This window comes from Dysidea avara, chromosome 4, assembly GCF_963678975.1.
Source record: "Dysidea avara chromosome 4, odDysAvar1.4, whole genome shotgun sequence".
Taxonomy (NCBI): domain Eukaryota; kingdom Metazoa; phylum Porifera; class Demospongiae; order Dictyoceratida; family Dysideidae; genus Dysidea; species Dysidea avara.
The window spans coordinates 13,303,308-13,329,985 of NC_089275.1; the positions used below are offsets into that span (position 1 = coordinate 13,303,308).

The following is a 26,678-nucleotide window of genomic DNA, read 5'->3' on the forward strand; positions in this document are numbered from 1 at the left end:
CCCAGGAAAATTTTGAAAAATAGACACTGTGAGAATGAATCTGGAGGACTGTGCACTCAATCAATTTCAAAACAAAGCTGTATAGCAGAAGTGCAGAACTTCACTAGTCAGAGTCCCAGAAATAAAATTATAATGTAAAGGGGCACATGTAACCTCTATACAAGTACAGTCTTAGGAATTGCTGCACTTGTAGTTAGAGCTGTATATTACTTATTGATTTACTATTTTCTACAGGTTGCAGCTGGTTGTTACTGGTTGTTCTGCATAACCATGCAATGCCAACTAAAAAAGCATTCCTCAGCTATGGCTAGTTGTATGATACATATGTACAACAGCCATAACCTACTTATCTCTGACCATTAAGAAGAGTGGTGCTTTTCTCTACCAATACATACATAACACACCCATGCACACACTTGAATATAATTTATACTTACTTCTCACATTCTATTTCCCTCCACAAAGTGTCTGACAGAGATGGATGACAACAGTTTACTTGATGACCTATATACACTGGTCCCAAATACCCTGGAAACTCCCAATACATTTGGTTGTAACCTTCCAGGTAACCTTATAAGGAGATTGGGAATAGCTTCTAGCAAGGATGGGGCTGAGGCCACCGGCTCATCAATTATTAATAAAGTCAAATGCAGTTGGTTGGTGAGGAATACAAGGTAAACCAGGTAGTTGCTCAGTTGAAAAACTCATAGACCGTTGCCAAGTGCAATATAAAACTCTTTAGTAAGATACCATCGCATTAAAAATTTAGAATACAATGGACACAATGGCACACAAAAGTTACAGAATGACTTAATGAGAGATACGTATAGTAACTTCCATAGTGCCAGCAGGATTTACACTTGATTTTACTACAAATGATTAGCTACTGTTCACGGACTTAACTTCGCTTATATGTGCAGGTACAGTGCATTATTACAGTTCATACTATGTTCACTTAGCTATTATAAATTGAAGTATGAACCCAAATAGTGATGGTGAAAACCCCTAGGCCAAATTCCTTAGTTTTATTGGTTATACCAGAGACCCGTGGTCAGGTTAAAACATGACCAAGCGGACCGGTTGTGCCACCCCTGAGAGGAGCCTGCTAATGATATTTTGTAAATGAAAATGCACATGATTATGTGTATATATGCCATTCTTTAGGTACATAATAGTTATAATTATAGCTAGCTGAACTACTTATGACTGTTATACTTATCAACTATTGATCAATGTAGTACACTTAGAAAGTAGTATGATTTAGATATTAGTGCATAAAACCATTGTACATCAAAATTTTAGCACTGAAATATATGAAATGACTTTAGCTTCTGTGGGGCTGAGCCCCCCAGCTCAATTACTACTGTGCACCCCTTACCATACTTGGATCCACCTCTGCCACCAATCACATTTAAGAAACCAAATGTGTCATGCCTGTCTTTATGCAATGATATAATGCATGTAAGGTATTTCATTGGCTGAAGTACCAACTGACAACTAAAGTATAGCAATTGTTTCTGGAATAAGTTATTCACTTAGTAGTTATTTTGAAACTCTATAATGAAGCAGTCAACCATGCAGGTTTGGACTAAATTTTGTTACAGAGAACAGTAAACTCTATAGGGTTTAGAGTATTATTATGTACACTGTATGAGCTAATGAATTCACTATAATAATTTTAATAATGAATGATACATAGGCTTGAGCCAATTATGCTTTGGAAATAGCCTATTATGCTTTTGAGCATGTAGTACTCAAAAATCCAGCCTAAAAAATATGCTCTAGAGTTACCTGTTGTATTAGAGTAAGTGACTACTCTATTAGAGTATCTCAATCTTACTTCCATTAAGTTTGAATAATAGCTAAGAAACAATAAAATAATAACATTACACATTTTCTTGATATGAAATAAGGTGAACTGTGTTTGTGTTTCGGAATGAGAATTGCACATTTTATATCGTTATTGTTATTGTTATTAGCGCTTTACAGTGACCAGCACTGAAGGTCTGACAGCAACATGTGCTGCAGCCTTAGGATTACCTAACCTAATTGCAAGGACTTAGACTTAGTGGCTTATAGCTGAAAAGGTGTAACAGAAAAGGGGCCAAAGTAAGGAAAAAATCCCTCCAACCCCAGGATTCGAACTGCAGGTCACCCAATGTCTTGTCGGGGCCACACTCAGTCTCCTCCAGGAGGGATGGATTTCTTCCTTATATCTTCTATTACGTTGGCATAATGCTTGATCATTTTGCTCATTATGTTTGAAAAGTGTCCAGATTTGTGAAAAGGGGTCTTCCACACACATCTAATTACATGAACTTGTGAGACCATAACTCAGTTTCCAGTAACATTTAAAACTGAACTTTTACCCATCTATTAAGCTATGTATGTTGGTGTTCACTGCTGACCAAATTTCAAGTCAATATTGTTTCCAAATCTGAAGGTATTAACTGTCAAAGTTCAAGTCAATACTGCTTTCAAACCTTCAGTTATTAATTGTCAAAATTTGGTAAAATTTTAATTGGATGTATGTGGAAGACTCCTATTTGCAAATCCAATCACAAATTATGCTGGCATAATTGGCACAAGCCTAATTATGTTAAAGAAAATCTAGGCCACATAGGTCAGGCTTACACTGCCACAAATTATTACATCAATAATTTTCATTAGTTAGATAGGCAACAGGGCAACCACCAAAAAAATCTCCATAAATTCAATATCATTTTTGTTTGGCAACAAGAGCCACTGTTGCTAAGGGACAATAGCAGTGACTAATAACCTTTTTAATGTATCAGTTGTGCTATATGTATAGTCCCAGCAGTAGCATAATTAAAGACCAAGAATTGTGTGCACAGTCTACCTTGAAAGCCCACAAGTTTTATGATTATTGCGCATTTTATCTTTTAAAAAATATAATAAGTTTATAGTGTTGACAAAGCCCCTACAAGTGCTCAATGGTATAACAAATTATACTAAAAGACTCACCTGGCAATAATAAACAACATTATCTAACTTACCAAAGTGTAGAACCAATGTTTTAGAAGCACTAAGGTTAGTTTCAAACACCTGCACGCGATCCATTTCTTTGTGACACAATCAATAAAAACAGTTCACCATTTAGTTTTTAAAACCCACATCACGTGATCTTGTATATCAAATTATTTTCCACTAATTAGTGAGCACTCTGAGCTTTATTTGAAGTTAATATGATGAACGCAGTCAAAGTTATGGAGCAATTTTTACAAGGTTATAGTTTTATTGTGTAAATATTAAATGTTTGTACTTTGTTAGGAATTTTACACTGGCTAAGTTTTGCGTGATAAGTTGGCCAAAAGAATCGCCTATGAATGGCAAATAAAATAGCCCCTGTTTTGATATCATAGCTTCATTAATTTGTTGCAGAGTTCTAGCTCTTTGTTTACTGCCAATAATCTTGGATGTAATATTATGGTACTGGGCTTTCGAGCAATGCTTAGTTTGGATGTAATATTATGGCAGTGGTCCTTAAAGGGTTAAGTATCTATGGAAATGGCTGTTGCCACAGCTATGTATACTGCACACACTCCTATATTGCATAGGAATGGTAATTAGTCATAATGTCACCAGAACAATTCAATAAGTGTTTGAAGAGCAACAGTACTAATCAGATATAAGCAAACTTTCTTAGCAGATTATACCACAGCTTAAGATAAGAAATTTCTGTTGCCTGCCACAATGTCCCTACAAACCAGAATTGGTCAGACAGTTGGCTACATTGACTGAACATGTAGATGTCTACTGTATCCACTATAATTTTATAGCATAGCAGTTGTACTGGAATTATGTCACATGCCTTGCTCCAGCTGTTTTGTGGTTACAGTCCACCAGAGGTTTGGCGATTGTAAATTGTTACCTAATTTTAGATAACCGTCGATATCCGCACAATTATCAAAGTGCATTTTATTTGTTCTTTGTTTTCTACAGGGACAGAGGAATGGACTGGCTAAGTTTCAGCTTCCTAAGTTAAGCAGTGTTGAAAACCCAGCACTAGACAGCCGACTGAGCAAATAAATTGATCGAAGTGGATATTTAGCCAGTTACCGGTCACGGTGCAAATATTTATTTAACCGGTCGTTTGTTGGGAAGTGTCACCTATAACTCTAGTACCAAACATATTAGTTGTATGAAAGTAAGTTTTTGGGTAAGTTCGAGGCGAGCTAGGGTTGGAGCGATCCAATGTAATTAAAAACAGCTCAGTTGTAGGGAAAGACTTCATAGAAGTAAAAATAACTGGTAACTTAAAGAGTTGATATGTGGAGCGGCCAAGAATCAATCTTACTCATACTAATTTTTTTTAATCCATGCAAGAATACCTTGCATTGGCTGTAAAAAAGTACACCCATGAAAGTAATGGGCAATTGAAATAGCTGATATCTGAAGCAGCCAAGAATGAATGCTGATATACAACTAATTGGAATTAACAACAAGTTTAACATTGAACCTTTATCTTTCAGCTGTGTTCTACATTCACTCTTGCTGCATCATAAATTGATTTCTTTTAACTCTAATTGGCTGGTAATTTGGCCGTCTTTTTTTTGCTCTATACACTGAATATTAAAAAGGTGGCCAAATTACCAACCAATTAGAGTTAAAAGAAATCAATTCATGATGCTGCAAGAGTGAATGTAGAACACAGCTGAAAGATAAAGGTTCAATGTTAAACTTTTTGTTAATTCCAATTAGTTGTATATCAGCATTCATTCTTGGCCGCTTCAGATATCAGCTATTCCAATTTCCCATTACTTTAATGGGTGTACTTTTTTACAGCCATTGCAAGGTATTCTTGCATGGATTAAAAAAATTAGTATGAGTAAGATTGATTCTTGGCCGCTCCACATATCAGCTCTTTAAGTTACCAGTTATTTTTACTTTTATGAAGTCTTTCCCTACAACTGAGCTGTTTTTAATTACATTGGATTACAGGTACTTGTAGTTTCTTGGACACGTCTTTTTTTACAGCGAAGGTGTTTTTGAGGTGGATATATATACATACAACAGTTATCAAGCATTTTGCCAATACAATAAACAGTACTACTCCAACACACCCGGCACCCACTAAAACTAGTAACATCAAAGAGGTGAACATGTACATGTGTTCACTCTCAATAGTTTTGTATTGGACAAAGGTGTATTCTCACAATTGTGCATGTACCTAAATCTATGAGATGTTTGTAAAGTCTCATCACTTAATTGTTTTTGTTCATATGTATCAAAGCACTTTAGCTATTGACAAATATTTCTGACATTTAAATGGCTTTATATCAATCCTAAATGATTTAACAGCTAGTCCATGTAACAAGAGTTATATTTAGGGGGAAATAAGGGACTAGGTGAACATGAACTGAGTACAGTGTAGTATAAGTTAGTGTATGGACCACATGATCCTTCATACCACACCACATCTCTACTGCACTACACACTAACACACTGGTAGGATAGTTGTGTCTTACTACATTGAATTGTGTTCCTTACTAGTAACGCTAATACTTCAACTCATTTCCTCACACACACACATACTAACTAACCTTATCAAGTGCATTCACATCTGCTCCTAATCTGATCAGTGTTTCTATTGCTTGAACTTGTCCCCAAAAAACAGCATCATGTAAAGCAGTACTTCCCTCCTGTAATAATATACAAGCAACATGATATGACTTCATCAATTATAACACAACATCTTTGGATCATTCAAATAACCAAGCATACAGGGTTTTGTGGACTTCTTGCCATACAGGTTTTTTGCGCATGTGTAGTAGGTTAGAAATGGCTTCTCAAAAGTCTGCTAGTAACAGCGGCCACGCAGTCACCGTACAAGTCTTATCAACGTCTCATTCATCGCAAAGTCCGGTTGCATCTGACAAGGTAACCTATTACGTGTGAAATTATGAGTCGTATTGGGTTTTATACCGCCAGGAGCCTTATTTCGTCTATAAAGTTAAGATTATTAACCCAAAGAGAAAAGGAGATGTTTTAGTGCGTCAGTTACACAGCATTCATTCTAAGTTTGCCACAGTCAATCATTTGCGGGTAAAGTTAATTGAAGAACTTGAGGAGCAAGTACCAGACTCATTGAAATTTGGAGTGGGTTACTTTGATGGCAGGCACCAAATGTCTCTGGTTAGTGTAGAAGATTTGAAAGCTATGTATTCCAAGCACAGGTTGGGAGGAGAAGTGTTGTTGTGGTGCGAAGATCGTTGCAAAGGCCAAAAACATGATGCAGAGTCAGGTGGCTTGCTGAAGCGTCAAGAAAAGGAAGAAGAATTGGAGAAGGCTTTCAAATATTTGAAAGACAAACATGCAGACAAATACTCACTACCACAGCTAAGGTTGTGGTCGAGAATAGTTAGTGCAGGTTTGCACAGTGATACGGAAAGTCCACCTGACATCCCTGCCTTCCGTAGTAGTACTAAAAGGCCAAGGAAAGAATCGCTTGGAGATACTATTACTGGTGCTACTGTTACATTTGCAAAAGCACTAAAAGAATCGAGCGCTTCACCACAAACTCCAACGATGTCTTGTGTGGAAACCTCAATGTCTGCAGCAACTGGAATATCACCCGGAAAGGCAGTAGAGCTAAGAATGAAGAACTTGGAGCAATTAAGATATTTACAGAATTTGTTAGAGGATGGAATACTAACTGAGAAAGAATATGCGGAACAAAAAACCAACATAATTATTGTCATCACTACGGAAGCTATAGCTAGTATAGCAACTTAGAACCTTTTGTCACTACGTAAGCAAGCTATAGTTACTATTAGCTAGTATAGCAACTTAGAACCTTTACTGTGTGTTACCATTAATTTTTTCTTTGTTATTCATAAACTGTTCTTATACTTGTATTGTATTCATTGACAAAACCACAACTAGAAATATATTCCACTTTCAGCTATCCAGCCCTAGCAATCTGCAGGTGTGATAGTAGTAAAGGATTCTAATAAAGCAATCTCCATGTAAGCCACTTCTTCCATTCCATCCATTGTCAGAGATGTTTTCACTTTTGAAAATGCCATTTCTATCGGCATAAGATCTGGTGAGTAAGGTGGCAAGAAGTGGACAATTGCTCCAACCTCTTCAATCATCTTTACAACTTCATTGATGTGGTGAATGGAGCAATTATCCATTACCACAACACTATGTGGATTACTGCCATCAAATGGCATCAACTGAGGTAATAGACACTCTTCAATAAAACTGTAAAATGTTTCACCATTGGTTACTCCATCTACTACTCGGACATCTAAAATACTACTTACAGACATGAAAGCTAGTGCAGATAGTCGATACCCTCGACACAACAATTGGTGATTTACAAGTGGCTTTCCACATAATTATACTGTAACCATACCTTCTGATAAGATTTCTTCAATCTGCTCCAATCTCATCTAAAAAAAATTAGCATTTCTGGGTTGTAAATTGAAACTTTCTCCATAAAACATTGCCTCAAAAATTCACTTTGCTGCAATGCACAGATTTTCAGTTTTTGCCTTGTAAATCCATTCTGTTGTAAAAGTCTGCATATATTTGAAACATCAATTTGAGTCAGCAGTGTGTGCAATAGCTCTTCTAGTATCTCATAGAAAGTGATTCCTGGACTTTTCAAAACAATGAACAGCTTTGCTGGATCTGTAAGTTTTCTATTCACTCTCTCTTTTGGATATGGTAATTTAGCTACTGTTCCTGTAGTAATAAACCTTTGCATCGTTCTTGACATGGTAGACTTGTCTATGTTTACATTTGAAGCAATTGTATCATCACTGAGCCCCAGTCCTTCCTTTTGCCAAACTATGCGCCAATGAAGATCCTCCCCGTATGCAGAAGATCGTGAATGCTTACAGGAATCCATGATTCCGCTGCTCCATGCACCCGCAACAAATTCAAATTTCAGGGTAGCGTGTGCATGCGTGAAAAACCTATGTGGCAAGAAGTCCGCAAAACCCTGTATGTTATGTGTGAACAACAAAACAACTTCAACATTTGTACACATAGCAAAGTCTCTTAATTCTCTGAATAGTATTGACCTTTTAGACTTACTATATACTAGGTGTGGTTAAACACTGTAGTGTTTAGTGTGGTAACTATTCTAACTTGACCACTACTTAATACTCAAAATAATGTTTAAGTTCATACAGTAATTTTAATATCAATTGTGGCACTACTTAAGTATGACTACTATTGAAAGTGCTGCATTAGCAAAATTAATATGGTAATAGTTTATAAACCAGCAATGTATTGAAAAAAATTTTTACAGGATTCTATATAACAATATGCATAACTGTTTACAAGATAAGTATGACAATAATTTATTGCTTTCCCCAGTACATTAAACATTTACTTAAGAAGCAATTTGCAAATGCAATAAACAGCAATACTGCAACACTCCTGATACCCACCACAACCAATCATATCAAAGAGGTGAACATGTACATGTGTTCACTGTCAATAGACGAATTGTCCATACTAAATGTTCTATCGCAGGTTTGTAGATGACCGAGTAAAAGCAGCACAGCTAGACCACAGTAGGATTATTAATGAATAACTATTAAGCACACAGAAATGAATGAATTACAACTACAGGACAGAATACTTATAGTACAGCAAATATTAATTACATCATAATGTTACATCATTAGATTACATCATTCACTCTATTACACTCCTTCCTCACTTAATAAAATACAATGTCCTTAAGTAATAATAACTACAACTAACCCATAAAATATAAATGGCCTAACTATATTAGTTATTACCAGTCTCTGGGTTGAAATGTTTCGGGTGCCGGTGTTCTCTTTGAGGATACCTTCTCACAGTTTCAGGTGGCATCTGTTCATTGCTTTCGGTGTTACTCGAAGGGGTCTCCTCAAGCCATGTAGGAATAATCACATCATTTTCAGTTACTGGTGGAGCATCAATTACTACAGTTCCCAGGCTTTTCAGATGGTCGACATGTCGTTTCCATATAAGACCAGTATTGGTCTGTACCTTATAGGTCAATGGACCCAGCCTTTTCTTAATCACTGCCTTAACATCTGGTGAACCTGCTACATTGTTTCTTGCCATAACTGCCTCTCCCACTTTAAATTCACGCAACACATTCTTTTTGTGGTCATGATTCTGCTTCTGTTTGGCTTGAGCATCTATGAGAATCTTGTTCTTTTCAGGTAGCAATAAGTCTAGTCTGGTTCGGAGTTTGCGGTTCAAAAACAATTTGGCTGGTGTCTCATTGGTAGTAGCATGAGGAGTGGAACAGTAAGTTAGCAAGAAATTAGAAAGTGCTTGCTGCAAGTCTTTACCACATTCTTTTGCTGCCTTTATAGCTTTCTTAAAGGTTTGAACCAAGCGTTCCACAGCCCCATTAGAGGCAGGGTGGTAGGGTGCACAGCGAATGTGCTTGATGCCATTAGACTTCATGAATTGTGCAAAATCTTCAGAAGTAAACTGTGGCCCATTGTCAGATACCAACTGCATAGGTAATCCGTAAGCAGAAAATAGTTTTTCTTAGCTCTGTAATAGTTTTCTGAGATGTGGTCGAATGCATTTCAATGATTTCTGGCCACTTGGAATGGGCATCAGTTACTAACAGGTAAGTCTTGTTCAAGAAAGGACCTGCAAAGTCCACATGAATTCGTTGCCAAGGTTGCTCTGGCCATACCCACGGATGTAGGGGAGCTACAGGGGGACTGTTCTTCACTGCCTGGCATGCTACACAGCCATGTGCTCTATCTTCTAGATCTTTGTCCAGCCCAGGGTACCAAAAATAGCTGCAGGCAACTGACTTCATTCGTGAAGCACCTGGATGGTCTCGGTGTAATTCTTCCAGTAGAGTAGATTTGAACTTCTCAGGAATAATTACCCGATTTCCCCATAGTAAGCAACCTGCTTCAATGGACAGTTCATTTTTGCATTTGAAAAATGGCTTGTAGTTGTCCTCCACCTGCCTTGGCCATCCATCTTGAACAAAACGATGAACTTGGCTTAATATTGGGTCTCGACGAGTAGTTCTCTGAATTTGTTCAGCTGTGACCGGCATAGCCTAAAGTTGACCAATCATGAATGAGTGAATACAGTCCAAAGCTGCTTCTTTATGAGTACCTAATGGAAGTCTGGACAGGCCATCAGCATTAGCATGCTGTTTGGTTGGTCTAAACTCAATTGTGTAGGTGTAAGCTGACAAAATCAGTGCCCATCGCTGTAGTCGAGCAGCAGCTAGTGATGGTATACCCCTCTTATGACCCAAAATAGTAGTTAGTGGCTTGTGATCTGTAACTAGTGTAAAAGATCAGCCATATAGATATTGGTGAAATTTCTGTACAGCATATACAAGTGACAAGGCCTCTTTCTGAATTTGAGCATAATTACGCTCTGTTGCTGTCAAAGTACGTGAAGCAAAAGCCACCGGACGTTCTGAACCATCCGGAAATACATGAGACATCACTGCTCCTATGCCATAAGCAGAGGCATCTGCTGCTAGGTGGATCGGCAAATTTGGATTGTAATGGGCTAGTACTAGTGCTGAAACCAGATTTTGTTTAGCCTTTGTGAAAGCTGTGTCAGACTCTTTTGACCAATGCCACTTACTTCCTTGTTTTAGTAAATTATTAAGGGGATGAAGTAGGGTTGAGAGGTTTTGTAAGAATTTACCGTAATAGTGTACAAGTCCCAAAAATGAACGTAATTCTTGTAAGTCACGGGGACGGGGAGCTTCCACTACTGCCTTGACCTTGCTTTCTAAGGTGTGTAAACCTTTTGAATCTACCCTGTGTCCCAAATATTCCACAGCTGTACACATGAAAGCACACTTAGATTTCCTTGCCCGTATGCCGTACTGCTCTAAGCATTGTAAAACTTGTTTGACATTCTCTAGGTGCTCCTCTGGGGTACTAGCTGATATTAAGATGTCATCCAGGTAACAAATAACTTTGGGTAAGCCTTGTAGTACCGTGTCCATTACTTTTTTAAAAATTGCAGGGGCAGAAGCTACACCGAAAGGCAAACGGGTATAACGATATAGTCCTCTATGTGTGTTGATTGTTACCAACTCTCGAGAATTTGTTGACAACTTCAATTGCTGATAGGCATGAGTAAGATCAATTTTAGAAAACCACTTCCCTTCAGAAAGTGTTGAAAGGATTGTGTCAGGCTTTGGTAAAGGGTACTGGTCGACCTCAAGGTGGGGGTTGACAGTTACTTTGTAATCTCCACATATGCGGATAGCTCCTCCCGGTTTGGGTACTGGCACAATAGGAGCAGCCCATTTGCTATAAGCAACCCTCTCTAGTATTCCTTCATCTTCCAGCCGGTCTAATTCCTGTTCAACAGCTATTTGTAAAGCAAAAGGTACTGGTCTGGCTTTACAGTATTTGGGGTTTACATTTGGCTTCATCTGCAAAGTGGCCTCAAAAGTGCTAATTTCACCAAGCCCTTCCTCAAATACTGCCTTATGGTTTTCTAGTAAGGCTTCCATTTGTTGTTCATAGTTCATTTGTGGCTTAGGAGTGGCTTGGGTGTCAGTGGTTGACATCAACTTTAAACTTTTCCAGTTGAGGTTAATTACAGTAAGCCAATTTCTACCCAGAAGGCTAGGGCCATTACCTTTAACCACATACAATGGAAGCTGTTTGTGCTGCTTGCCATATTTCACTTCCACAATTAATTTACCCAATACAGTTATTTTCTCACCAGTGTAGGTTGTGAGGATCACTGATGTAGTTTCTAACTTCAAATTGGGGAACAGCTTGTCCTTTGCCTTGCTGGACATCACCGATACTGCAGCACCCGTATCTAATTCCATTGTTGTCTTCTGTTTGTTCAAGGTAAGCTCTACCAAAATTGGGTGTAGTTTTCCACCAACTTGGTTCAATGGTGACATTTCCCCTGAATCATCGGAGTCAGGTTCTCTGATAGTCAGTTCTTTCTTGTGTCCAGTCGGTTTTCGAGAATGTTCTTTGGTAGATCTCTTTGATCCACTTCTGCATACTCTGGCTAAGTGTCCTTTCTTATGGCACTTTTTACATTCAGCATCCCGGAATCTACAAGTAGTTGCCATGTGGTCTGTATCGCCACAGCGATAGCAAGATTTGGTGTGCTGCCTTGGAGCGTTAGCAAAACGCCCTGTTCTGTGAATAGTACTGGAGGTGCCTGCTGTTTCATCTCCTTTGAGTTTCTTTGTATTCTTATCTGCAGCCTCCAAACTTTGTGCGAGACGTATGGCCTTCTCCAGAGTGAGGTTTTCTTCTGACAGCAGACTTTTTTGTGCAGCAGTGCTTCGTAAGCCACAGACAAGACGATCGCGTAAAGCTTCTTGCAGGAAATCACCAAACTCACAATGGGTAGCTAATCGTCGAAGTTCAGTGATGTATTCTAGGACAGACTCATTTGGTCCTTGTGTACGTTGGTGAAAGTAGAAACGCTCAGCAATAACTATTGGCTTCGGCTCAAAATGTTCTGTTAAGACCTTTTGTAGATCTTCAAATTTCTTTTCTGCAGGTTTTGCTGGTGCCAGTAGGTCTCGTAGTAAAGCGTACGTCCGTGACCCAACTGTATTAAGGAATACAGGGACTTTCTTCTTGTCCTCCTCTATTCCATTAACGTCGAAGAACAGCTGTACGCGCTCCAAATATGCTGAAATAGTCTCTGAGTCAGGCTGAAAAGCAGATATATGTCCCAGGTACTGTTTAGCGGCCATCCTCGTCGCCAGTGTTCTATCGCAGGTTTGTAGATGACCGAGTAAAAGCAGCACAGCTAGACCACAGGTAGGATTATTAATGAATAACTATTAAGCACACAGAAATGAATGAATTACAACTACAGGACAGAATACTTATAGTACAGCAAATATTAATTACATCATAATGTTACATCATTAGATTACATCATTCACTCTATTACACTAAATGTATAGGATAGTTTATAAAGCTTCAATCATCACTCGTTCGCACTCATATCAAAGCACCTTATTGACAAACTTAAAGGGTTTTTCAGCACTCCTAAAAGGTTTGGCAGCTGGCTCATGTAACTATTTAGGGACTAGGTGTATATGAACTCACACCATAGTGTAGTATAACCTAGTGTATGAGTCAAATCATCTTTTACACCACACTACACCTGTACTACAATACACAATTAGTATACGTAAATGTTACGTGTGTGAGCAATTAGTATAAATGCATGTATTAGTGGGTTTTACCTTTGTTTGGCAACAAAGAGCCACTGTTGTTAAGGGACAACTAATGAGTATAATACTCTGTCACTTGTGCCAGCTGTGCTATATGTATAGTCCCAGCAGTAGCATAATAAAATATTAAGTATCTATGGAAAAGGCTGTTGCCACAGCTATACTTCACACCCCCCTACATTCCATAGAAATGGTAATTAGTCATAATGTCACCAGACCAATTCAATAAGTGTTTGAAGGGCCACAGTAGTAATCAGATATATACTACTTTAGCGTGGGTGTTCAAAGGCGCTGCTCGGTGTTTAACTCACATATTGCACGGGCAATATCATGGGAAAGCAGTTTGCCAATGGCTTTGATACCCAGCCAGTTCAAAGAAATGATATGCTTTGACTTGTTATGTTGAGCGACATAGAGCTTTGCAATTTGGGACTCGATTTTATAGTGGTCGCTAAACTGAGTATATTCTCTAAGATGAACTAGTTGATTGTTAGTAAAGGATAATGAAGGCACAAAATAATTGTTTGGGCGATCGTGGATGCGTATTTCTACCCACCGCGTATCAGCCTTTGAACAGACCACAGAATGGAAAAACTACTACTACTACGCTGAAATAGGTTAGCAACTTACAGTCCTAAATACTTAATTTAATAATGACGTACTTACTGTCCCAATAGCGAAGTTAGTTGGCCTAACTTAGTACAAAAATGATAACAATATAAACTCAATCCCACAATCGCAAGTTTTCTAACATAGCGTGTTGAAACATAGTAACGTATTAATGATGTTTTAAAGTATGGACAACATTTTGATGGCTATTAGTCCACGCTTTTAAAACCACGATCAATTTTCAGATGCTACTGTATAAAACAAATGGGATGAGTTCTCATTAGTTCTTTCACCTATTAGGTGAGTGCACCCCAAGTGATATATATCACTTATACCACAATTGCTTGGGATTTTGCTGATATATACACCCAAAGCCCGAGGGCCGCAGGCCCGAGGGCTGCGGGTGTATATATCAGCAAAATCCCTCACAGCCGTAATAAACTAACTTTTTAAACAGATTATACCATAGCTTAATTAATTATTAATTAATTAACCCTTTCACCACCAAATTTGTAGAGGCTCCAATCTATTGTTTCTAAACTGCTATAACTTACATACCATACCATATAATCCTATAAAACTATATATCAATTTACTCACTATAGAACAAGGAATTTAATTATGAAGTTGTTGTTTACACAAGAGCAACCACAAATCCATTATATAACTTCAAAGTATGAAAATCGATCTAATCGAAACCAAACATGCAATTTCACTACTTTACTGGCTAGCACTGTTTATAAAAACACAATAAACATCACTAACCAGTTTACAGTTGAAGTGATTACCTCAAAGTCTGGTTTTCCAACATTTGAGCAAGTGCACATGCGCATACAAGCACGACGTCACTGTATCGAAGTGTACAAAAGTAGCAACACACCACTTCAACCTATATAATCCCTCTCCTTACTGTTTCTCTTTATTAGTAGTGCCATTATCACGTCGAAGAATCATCTATAATGCTTGTTATCAATGTTCCGAAAGTACGTGATTGCATCATCTAACCATGCAATAGTGCACGAGAGACCAGTTATCGCTGTTCCAAAGTGTGCCTACTACAGGATAAGCGCAGGGGCTACTAAAACGCTCGACTGAAGTTACAGAGCGTTTAGAATGTGATGCTACAGGCGTTTATAATCGAAACCGCCATATGGCGGTTGTGGCAGTGAGAGGGTTAAGATATGAAATTGCTGTTGCCTGCCACAATGTCCTTACAAACCAGAATTGGTCAGACAGTTGCCTACATTGACTGAACATGTAGATGTCTACTGTGTCCACTATAATTTTATAACATAGCAGTTATACTGGGATTATGTCACTTGCCTTGCTGCAGCTGTTATCTAGTTACAGTACACCAGAGGTTTGGCAATTGTAAATTTGTGGTCACTCCCTTGGGTTGTAAGAATGTATACTATCTGCTAGCAACCAAGTTACTATTGCTGTTGATACAATCAACAGACATGCTACACACATAACTTAGTGTGTAGGCTCCCTCGGGATCCCTTCTAGAGCTTTGATGAGACACTGTGTCTGGACAGATTGAATTATGGTCAGATATCTATGCAATTTGATCAGATTTTGTCTGATGTTAGCGCATTATCATAAGCTTTGTTAAACTAACAACATGGAATTGTATGGTGAGATTCTCACTAGTGCACAATGCACACTTTTCATTATTATCATTAATTTTGTAGTACTTTAAAACCAACAGGTAAAAGAACATGAAACACCTTGCATGAATCATACAGTACGATAGTACTGTATAATAGGGACATCGAAGGTGTGGAGGCGATCCATGATATAATATAATCCAAAAACCAGCCACGATCTTTCCTCACAACGACATGACAGTATTAGTTGGGTAAAACCAAGCCCAAAAGTGTCTTCAGATCGATCCGAAACATTTGCATCTAGTTGGTACAGAATTTAGAAAAAAAAAAATTCAACAGAATTTTCTACTGCCTGCCTGCCTGACTGCCTTCCTGCCTACCTGCCTGCCTGCGTGCCTGCCTGCGTGCCTACCTGCATGCATGCCTGCTTGCCTGCCTGATGCCTTCAGTCAAGCGTAGCGTAAAAGTGGCTATAGCTACAGCCCTAATTTTTTCGCAGAAACGTTTCTAGTTTGCTTAAGAAAAAACCTTTGGCATATTGATAAGCATACAATATTGTCTTACCTTTTATCCTTCTTTACCATGGCCATCAGTCAAGGTTCTACTGCTGAGTGTTAATAGACTACAGTACGGCTTCCATACCAGTGCATATTGCATCAAACTATTCGAATATGCATGGTCACCGGTTGCACCAAAAACACATACGTACGTGACTCGCTGTTGATATTGATCAGAGAGAGCAACTCACGGCAAACTATATAGCAATGTGTAAGGCCAATAAATATAGTTTATTTAACAATGTTAAACCAAGTCGGGTCATCCAGGTCCTGCTTTACAGATTATTCAGGTCTGATCCTACGTGCTAAATTAAATGTGGACGTGTTACTACACGTCGTAGCTTAGGTCTGCTTCTTTCGTGGGCCACGTCCACTTATGTTACAGTCTGTAGACATATGGTAGCCACGTCCTTTCATCAGTGTGTAGGTATGCATGAATACATGCCCACTTACGTAAATTACTGTCTGTAGACATATGGTAGCCATGCCCATTCATCAGTCTGTAGGTATGCACGAATCCACGTCCATTATTGTCTGCAGGGTTATGTAGAGCCACGCCCACTGATCAGTTGTTATTGTATGAGTCATAATCTAGTATAATAGTGCTGTGAGTAACTCAGCAGATATTTAGTGGTCATGAGCTTGCAAAAAAACTTCACAAACGAGTATAAGAAAAATTTGGAATCTTAAATTAGATTAGGGACAGTGTATAATGCTGCAATAAAGTACTGAAACAAGCTGGATAGGAGTAGTACATAATGTCCAAATACTGTAAAACAATAAGAAGTGAATATCTCTGCTGTGCATTGAGTGTAGCACAGTAGGGATGTTCACTTCTTATTGTTTTACAGTACTTGGACTCCAATCCAGCTGGTTTCAGTACAATTTATTGCAGCATTATACACCGTCCCTAATCTAATTTAAAATTCCAAATTTTTCTTATACTTGTATTAATTATGTATTCAAAACATGATAAGGTCCATTACCAGTACACATCTCAACACTCTCATACCCAAGATATTGAACCTGATGCCTACAATCAATGAAGCTACAAGTCACATGATATCATTTCATCAATAACAACACACCATCTTTGTATCTTCAAAAAGTTCGAAATATTACTTATGTAAGCTATACAGTATTTTGTGTCCTGTGTGTCTTTACCTACCATATATATACATAAAACAGTTATCAAGTATTTTGCCAATACAATAAACAGTGCTACTCCAACACAACTGGCACCCACCAAAACTAGTAACATCAAAGAGGTGAACATATACATGTGTTCACTATTAATAGTTTTGTATTGGACAAAGGTGTATTATCACTCTTGCGCACACACCTGAATTGTCCTCAATGTATGAGATGTTCATAAAGTCTCATCCCTTAATTGTTCTTGTTCATAGGTATCAAAGTACTTTATTGACATTTTCGACATTTAAATGGATTTACATCAATCCTAAATGATTTAACAGCTGGCTCATGTAACAATAGTTATATTTAGGAGGAAATAAGAGAATAGGTGAATGTGAACTGACTATAGTGTAGTATAAATTAGTGCATGGATCACATGATCCTCCACACCATAACATACCATACCCCTACTACACTACACACTGGTGGGATAGTTGTGTCTTGCTACATTGAATTGTGTTTATTACTAGTAACACTAGCACTTCAACTCATTTCATCACACACATACTAAATAAATATTTCTGACATTTAAATGGCTTTACAGCAATCCTAAATGATTTAACAGCTGGTCCATGTAACAGGAGTTATATTTAAGGGGAAATAAGGGACTAGGTGAACATAAACTGACTACAGCATAGTATAAACTAGTGTATGGATCACATGATCCTTTCTCACCACACCTCTAACACTGGTAGGATAGTTGTGTCTTACTACATTGAATCGTGTTTCTTACTAGTAACACTAAAACTTCAACTCATTTCCTCACACACATACTAACTAACCTGATCAAGTGCATTCACATCTGCTCCTAATCTGATCAGTGTTTCTATTGCTTGAACTTGTTCCCCAAAAGCAGCATCATGTAAAGCAGTACTTCCCCACTGTAATAATATACAAGTAACATGATATGACTTCATCAATTATAACACAACATCTTTGGATCATTCAAATAACCAAGTATATGTTATGTGTGAACAACAAAACAACTTCAACATTTGTACACATAGCAAAGTCTCTTAATTCTCTGAATAATATTATGACCTTTTAGACTTACTATATACTAGATGTGGTTAAACACTGTAGTGTTTAGTGTGGTAACTATTTTAACTTGAATGTAATTTATTGTATCACAATAAATTGAAGTTAACATGCATGCTGCAGATATTGCGATATAGCACTATAAGAACTTGCACATAATTTCCATGACCTAAGTGCACGCTATAGCGTAAGGGTGTGCTATGATCTAAGCATGTGAAGTAATGTTGAGATGGTTTCAAGTATTGTGTAGTCAACAAACTGGTTTAACAGGTTTGCGGTCACGTAACATCCCACGTTCTTGAAAGGTGAATGGCCTAGTTAAAGAAAAGTTCTAGTAGGTGAAACAAGACTGCTAGTGTTGCGTTGTGTACCTGGGACAGTGGATGGTGAACAAAAAATGTGCCACTCGCATGAGTTGTGTATGAGCCGAGCTACCATGGCCAGAGGTTCTTCATAGCAGTCCTTCCAGCCTACGGAATCGATCGAGATGGTAAACAAGAAACAAGGTCATCATCGCTGGGAGTTCATTATAACCAGTGAGCTTGTTCCTTGTGTGACACGTGTTGCATGCGGCGCACTAAATTGAACAAAACTGATCGCACCTTTACAATAAGACGAACGGCTATCGAGGGATACTAGCCGAGTTCTCACGCATGTTCTATAAGAAGTTTAGCATAATTAAAGTGACGCTGCGACAAATTGCTGTACTGGCTTAGTCTTGTTGTTAGCTTTCAAGCTTGTCCTTTTAACATTGTGTCGTTAGCTTCCAGGCTTGTCCGTTCAAGTTTGTCATAAACGTCTGTTCAAGTGTTGTCAGCTGTTACGCTTGTTTGTTTGAGTTGTTTAATTGTTATCAGGGTGTAATAAGCTTTCACCATTAGCATGTTTATATATGCACAGCTAACATGTGCCTTGATTTGCATGAGGTCTTGCAGTGTTTATTTTCTATGCTATGTATGTCACTACTGTTGCTCATGCCTTAGTTAAGTGCTAGTGCTGCATGCTGCTATCGCATAAGGCACTGCTGCATGATGATGCCGCATGAATGTTATTGTGCTTTACTAATAATGTGTTACGTCAATGATTTTCCAGCTGTAAGTGCTCTGACTGTTCAGCTTCTATTAGGTCACTGACACTAGACACTACTTATGCTGGATACATATAGGCACTGGCTAGGTTACAGCTAAGGGTCACATATGGTGTTATCAAGCTTATATCGCTGGCAAAAGCAAAATCAAAAACTCGTAATGGCTTTTGAGAATGCTGCTGCATGATATGCTGCCATTGCATGACTGAGAGTGCTGCATTGCTGCTGTTGCATAATGAGAGTGCCGCTGCATGATATGCTCCTGTTGCATAATGAGAGTGCTGCTGCATGATATGCTGCCATTGCATGACTGAGAGTGCTGCATTGCTGCTGTTACATAATGAGAGTGCCGCTGCAGGATATGCTGCTGTTGCATAATGAGAGTGCTGCTGTCGCATAATTGGCTGAGAATACTGCCGTATAAATGTAGCACCGGCAAAAAAAAATAAAAAAACACGTTCTAATTACACTTTGTTTGTACACTCCTCCATATAGTTTGGTGGCAGCTGAGGGATGCGGATGGGACCACAACCAATGGGCAAGTATTTACTGGACAAGCTTTCTCTGGTAGCATGCTATACATAAGGCTCACAACTTTGTATGTTTGATGGCTGGTCGCTCGCAAGCTGTTGCAAGTGTATGAGGCTATTGTGCTTTTATGCTATGCAAAGTATGTTGCATGATTCACTTAAGAGAGTACTGCTGCATGAATGTTATTGCTGCTACGATTGCACTGAGGGTGCTACTGCATGAATATTGCTATTGCTGCTGCTATTGCACTGAGGGTACTGCTGCATGAATATTGCTATTGCTGCTGCCAATGCACTGAGGGTGCTGCACTGAGGATGCTCCTACATGAATACTGTATTTACTTGATTAAATGCAATGGCATTTATTACCTTAGTTCCAAAAATCAATGCGGCGACTATTCAAACTCAACTACCACTCGCTTCTCGTGAATGATGTTTAAGCCATTATTTTCACAATCAATTGTGGGACCACTCAAATGCTGCGACTATTAAAGGGCGGTGTTCAATCAAGTAAGTGCAGTATTGCTGCTGCTGCTGCTGCTGCTGCTGCTGCTGCTGCTGCTGCTGCTGCTGCTGCTGCTGCTGCTGCTGCTGCTGCTGCTGCTGCTGCTGCTGCTGCTGCTGCTGCTGCTGCTGCTGCTGCTGCTGCTGCTGCTGCTGCTGCTGCTGCTGCTGCTATTGCACTGAGGGTGCTGCATGTGCTGCATGAGTATTGCTGCTGCTGCTGCTATTGTACTGAGGGTGCTGCATGTCCTGCATGAGTATTGCTATAATAATTGCTGCTGCTATTGCACTGAGGGTGCTGTTGCATGAATATTGCTATTGCTGCTGTGTGAATGTTATCACTGCTGCAAGAATGCTATTACTGCTGCAAGAATGCTATTACTGCTGCTGTTGCATGAATATTATTGTTGCTACTGCTATTGTTCTGATTATTACTGCTTCCGTTAAAGTGTATGTATTCCAGACATCAATTGGTCGATATGCAATACTGCCCAAGTATGGCTACTACGGCATCTAGTGACCCCAACCTGATTCCCTCAGTTGCCCAATTCCATTTGTGGCTGTTGCATGAACGTTACTATCGCTGCATGTATATCATGGCCCCAGCACAAAAAATAAATAAATAAATTATCGCCACTTAATGAAACATTAGTGCAGCCACGTAAATGTAATCCACCCCAAAAACACCTTTGCTGTAAAAAAAGGCGCGTCCATGAAACTACAAGTACTTGTAAAACAGCTCAGTAATTGTAGAGAAAGAGCAAAAACAACTGGCAACTCAAAGAGCTGATATCTGGAGCAGCCAAGAATAAACCTTATCATACAACTAACTGCCATGCATTGGCTGTAAAATAGGTGCACCCATCAAAGTGAAAGTAACTGGCAACTGAAACAGCTGATATCTGAAGCAACCAAGAATGAATGTTGAGTAATTTGGCCGCCTTTTATAATAGTGTACAGAGCAAAAAAGGCAGCCAAATTACCAGCCAATTAGAGCTAAAAGAAATTAATTTAGGATGTAGCTATATACAGTGAATATAGAACATGGCTGAATGATAAAGGTTCAATATTAAATTTTTGTTAATTGCATTTGATTGTATGTCAACATTCATTCTTGGCTGCTTCAGATATCAGCTGTTTCAGTTGCCAGTTACTTTCACTTTGATGGGTGTACCTATTTTACAGCCAATGTATGGCAGTTAGTTGTATGATAAGGTTTATTCTTGGCCACTCCAGATATCAGCTCTTTGAGTTGCCAGTTGTTTTTGCTCTTATGAGGTCTTTCTCTACAATTACTGAGCTGTTTTACAAGTACTTATAGTTTCATGGATGCGCCTTTTTTTTACAGCAAAGGTGTTTTTGGGGTGGATATCACTCATTTTGTCAGTGATAGGCTCACTGATGGAACAGTAAATTGGTACAAATTGATATTTGGAAATGAGCAAGTAAAACGTATAATAAAAAATATCTTGGGATGCACCTGTTGATTATTTTCATCTTTTTTTACAGTGTTATAAAAGGCATGGATAACTATTGAAGGCACTTGACAATTATACAAACACTTGAGCATAAGGTGTCTGAAGCAATTACCACATGCAGATATGAGATATTGTAAATACTGTAGTAAAAGAATATCACATTCTAAAGATAGATCTACTCTATAGAAAAGTCAGTATATTCAAATTCATACTTCTGGTGTAATAAAACAGAATCAAACAGTTCAAAGTTACTACACAGCTAGCTTTTGACTGTTCTATTAGAGTAGATTTATCTTTATTGTGACATTCAATATAGTATCTCACATCTGTAGTAAATTAATCATACTTCAGGCACCTTATGCATGCTCAAAATTAAGCTAGCATAATTAGCAAGTCATGGGTGTCTAAATAGTTCATGGTGTTCTTATTTTGTGTTGCTGGATTCACAATTACTGAAGGCTTGTGGATTTTCTAGGACACATTATAGAAGATGTAGAGGCTGAAGGTAAAGCAATAAAGCATCAGATAATTCAGCAATAAAACTTAGCTATAGAGCTACCTCATGCACATTTCTCATAGTACTTGGATGTATATTATATCAAGCAAACAAATGTAATAATATAGATTGCATGGATACACATAGCTAAAATAATATTTATTTTTACTATGGAGAGTCATTTTCATATAACCATTTGTAACATTGCGGTCACAACTTCAGGATTGGAGTAGCAGAGAAAGGATTAGAGAACTCATGATCAATCATCAAGACCTGGGGAGATGGAAACAGTACTGCACACCCAAAAGGACATCAGAGTTCAGTATATGCAACCAGTGCATGCATGAGACCACAGCCTTGATCACCACTAAAAATTAAACAAACTTTCAAACTAGCAATCACCTTAAAACTAAAAGTTGCAGTGCTTATGCTTTACTGAGGGAACATGCCCCCATGCAGACTCCCTTGCTCATTCAGCAGAATAATAAGCCACCTTATCATCATTGCATGTTTATATATATTTATATCAAATACTGTGTGAACCTCCCAAAATGGAGTATCTATATGCACAGATACAAACAATTACACAAAATTTATACAGCAGCTAGGTTAATACAAAAATATTTCAATACTCTCTTCTTAAAATCTTCTAGATTAATTTTGTTGCTTCAATAACTGTAACTGGTAAACTGTTCCACATTTTAAGAGTTGAGGAGAAAAGGATAAACATCAAGGTGAGCTTGAAACAGGGGTGGTGGAGCAGGCCAAAGAGTGAGGGGCCAGGCCAACTGTAAGTTGAAGACCAAAAAAAAAACTACGCATACATAGCTAAGTAGCTTGCTACACTGCTTCTCTGAATGTTGTGACTGCTCTATTAGAGTATCCATTCCTGACTGTTTTATTAGAGTATTTTGATCTTTCTTTGCAAACAGTATCCCATAAAAGTGGGGGACTATGGCCCCCGTGGCCCCCCCTCCACTGCCTATGCTTGCAATCAGTGTTGGAATCTTTGTGAATGCAACTACATCATTCGCTAGTTCTTACTCAAACAAAGCACATTACTGAAAAACTTCAAGGGCTTTTAAGCATTCCTAAATAATTTGGCTGCCGGCCCATGTAACAGTTAAGAGCTATTTAGTGGCTGGGTGAACATGAATAAACTATAGCAGGCCCGTAGCCAGGAATTTTGAAAGGGGGGTTCTTTTTGACCAAAAGTGGACCTTTACTTGCATGATGATAAATAAAGGTACTGAGACTGGGTGTGCGAAGCACACCCAATCTAGGGGGGTCTGGGGGCATGCCCCCCCAGAAACTTTTTTGAAAACAGATACTAAGGTTGAATTTAGTGGCATTTCAGTCAATAAAAATAACAATTTTTTTAGGTAAACTGAAGACCAGCTGTATGAATGATATCTGGAAAAGTATCTCTACTGCTACTGTAATTATACCATCTGCACATACATGTGTCTAAATATAATATATTGGAATGTCACAATGAATAAGAATGGGAAAGATTGAGCACCCTGCCATGATCAACAGGGGCAGTGTAGCAGAACAAAGGGTGTCTTAAACAATGAAATTTACACATTGCATGGAGTTGAAGCATGGATGCTATTCGTGGGCTCTGCATGGAGGGGCTTGTCCACCAAAATCTTATATTTTAATGAAAGCTCGATTTAGACAATCTACATGTAAATTAAGTAGCTTTTAAAAGAAAATGTAATTGTGACTGTTCTATTAGAGTGATTGTTCTATTAGAGTGGTTGACTGCTCTATTAGAATATCTCGATCTTGCATTGCATTTAATGCAAGCACTGAATGAGTTACTCGGAGCACTTATTTTAGCTTCTTATTATAGTGGTATCTAGTAAACTGTAGCTAATGGACTTTTGCTCCTGAAAATTTGGACTTGTATACTAAAATTGTGGAACTTTTTGCTAAAATTGTGGACCTTTTACTGAAATTGTGGACCTTTTTTCCAAGAGGGCGGTTCTTCAGAACCCCCCGAACCCCCCCTGGCTACAGGCCTGTATAGTGTAGTATAAACTAGTGTATGGGTCACATCATCCTTCATACCACACCACACCACACCACACCTCTACTATACTACATGCTAACACACTGGTAGGATAGTTGTGTCTTATTACATTGAATTATGTTTCTTACTAGTAACACTAGCACTTCAACTCATTTAATCACACACATACTAACTAACCTCATCAAGTGCATTCACATCTGCTCCTGAACTGATCAGTGTTTCTATTGCTTGAACATGTCCCATCACAGCGGCTAAATGTAAAGCAGTCTTTCCCCCCTGTAATAATACACAAGTAACATGATATGACTTCATCAATTATAACACAACATTTTTGGGTCATTTAAATAACCAAGTATATGTTATGTGTGAACAACAAAACAACTTCAACATTTGTACACATAGCAAAGTCTCTTAATTCTCTGAATAATATTATGACCTTTTACACATACTCTATGTAGATGTGGTTAAACACTGTAGTGTTTAGTGTGGTAATTATTCAAACTTGACCACTACTAAGAACTCAAAAATAAATAATGTTTAAGCTCATATAATAATTTTAATATCCATTGTGGCACTGCTCAAGTAGGATTAACAAATTAAATATGGTAATAGTTTATAAACCAGCAACGTAATTTTTTCAGAAGTGGAAACATCAGTAACTGCATACAGAATATTAAATCTGTCAATATTTAGTTGCTTAATTTCCCTATCACATGGAACAATTATTTAAGCCTGACCCAACAAAACCAATAATATCAAAGAGGCGAACATGTACACATACTCACTGTCAATATCAAGACACATGATAGTGTGTCGTGCGCCCCAAGAAGCCGGCGCGCCACACCGTGGGTATATTAACAGGAAGAAAGAAATGTCATTTTCACACCTTTGTATCTCGGTGATCCCTTATTCGATTGTAACTAAATTTTCTGCAGAGTTGTCCACCAAATAGTGGAGTCCACATTCCACATTTGAAGGAAATCACTGTAGCCATTTCCGAGATACAAGCAGCCAACATTTCGGGGTTTTTTTCTTCTTTTCACACACTTGCAAAAATTGCTATTAAATGCAAACGCGTACTCCGATCGCCTTGAAATTTGGCACACAGAAAGGGAGTCCAAAAGCAAATCCTAGCATTACATTTGGTGCAAATCCGATGAACGGATCAAAAGTTTTTGGGATTCATCTACTAATAAATGGTCCAAATCTTCAATTATTTGTGCCAATGAACTGGGATGGCCCTCACTCAAAGCACGTCGTGACTATATATCTATTTGGACTCTGTATTCCATCTTCCATAAGAGAACAGCCATTGATTTCTCTAAATATTTTCAATTTAACACACTATCTACTAGATCTCATTAAACCTTGTGTGTTCTACGATCAACGCATTTAGGCACTCATTCTTTGTGGCTGTGCCATTTCTATGGAACTTCTTACCTCCAACAATTTTGTCACAGCCAACTGCAGGCAGTTTTAAGCATAAGCTTAAACATTTTCTGTTTTGTAAATAGCTATATCATTTCTCATTTGTAATTTGTTTTGATTATGTATATGGCTACTTGTTCTGTGTATGTATGTATGTATGCTCTGTATGTGTATATGTATGTATGTTCTGTGTTGGGGACCACCTAGTACAGGCTTACTAGCCTTTTGTGGAACCCTTCTTTGGAAAAATTGATAATAAATAAAATAAATAAATAAAAATAAACGGCTAAGGATTTATGACCGATTATTCGCGTAAAACAAGATCGATTTGTTGTCACGCCTACAGGGTAAACCGCTTCATGGAATGAGCTAAAAATCGGTTTGTGGATAGAGCAACTATTGTAGGAGTGCCTGTTGATGGTTTGAAAACAATAGAAATAAAGACCATGGAGATATGACACGAAACCGAAGGTGTGTAACAATTGCGCGATCGAGATTCGTGAATAAAAATACCAAAAATTTGCACGTCTACCTAGCAAACCGCGTAGAGCAGTGAGCTGAAAATCGGTATGTAGCTGAAATACTCATCCTAGAAAGTCCTTACAGTAGTACAGAAGAATCGGATTACAAACTACTGATAGAAAGCCAACTCCATGTAGCAAATGCGAGATCGAGATACTCTAATAGAACAGTCACCCTAATAGAGCATTCAGCTAGTTCATGACTTACTCAATTATAGAGTTCTATTACTTTGCCAGTTATTCTGTAGGGAGTTCAGCTACAAACAGTTACTCTTATAGACAGTTAGGCTAGAAGCAAGTCACCCTGTGGAGAGTTAAGCTACAAATATCACTGTAGAGATTCAGAACATTACAAGTTACACTGAAGAGAGTTCAGCT

The 26,678-nt window shown here is 38.3% G+C and overlaps 2 protein-coding genes across 2 annotated transcripts in view; one reads left to right on the plus strand and one right to left on the minus strand.

Annotated features, from left to right (window-relative positions):
• LOC136253056 (uncharacterized) overlaps positions 1-26,678 on the minus strand; it is a 106,434-nt gene that overhangs the window by 13,524 nt on the left and 66,232 nt on the right. The window contains exons 7-9 of the mRNA XM_066045646.1: positions 24,529-24,627; positions 17,963-18,061; positions 5,565-5,663 (exon numbers count right to left, since the gene is read on the minus strand). Coding sequence (XP_065901718.1) covers positions 5,565-5,663; positions 17,963-18,061; positions 24,529-24,627 — 297 coding nt within the window. The remainder of the gene's footprint in view (positions 1-5,564; positions 5,664-17,962; positions 18,062-24,528; positions 24,628-26,678) is intronic.
• Positions 5,803-6,756, plus strand: LOC136252705 (uncharacterized). The gene is made up of 2 exons (XM_066045274.1): positions 5,803-5,901; positions 5,953-6,756. The coding sequence occupies exons 1-2, from the start codon at positions 5,803-5,805 to the stop codon at positions 6,754-6,756; spliced, it is 903 nt and encodes a 300-aa protein (XP_065901346.1).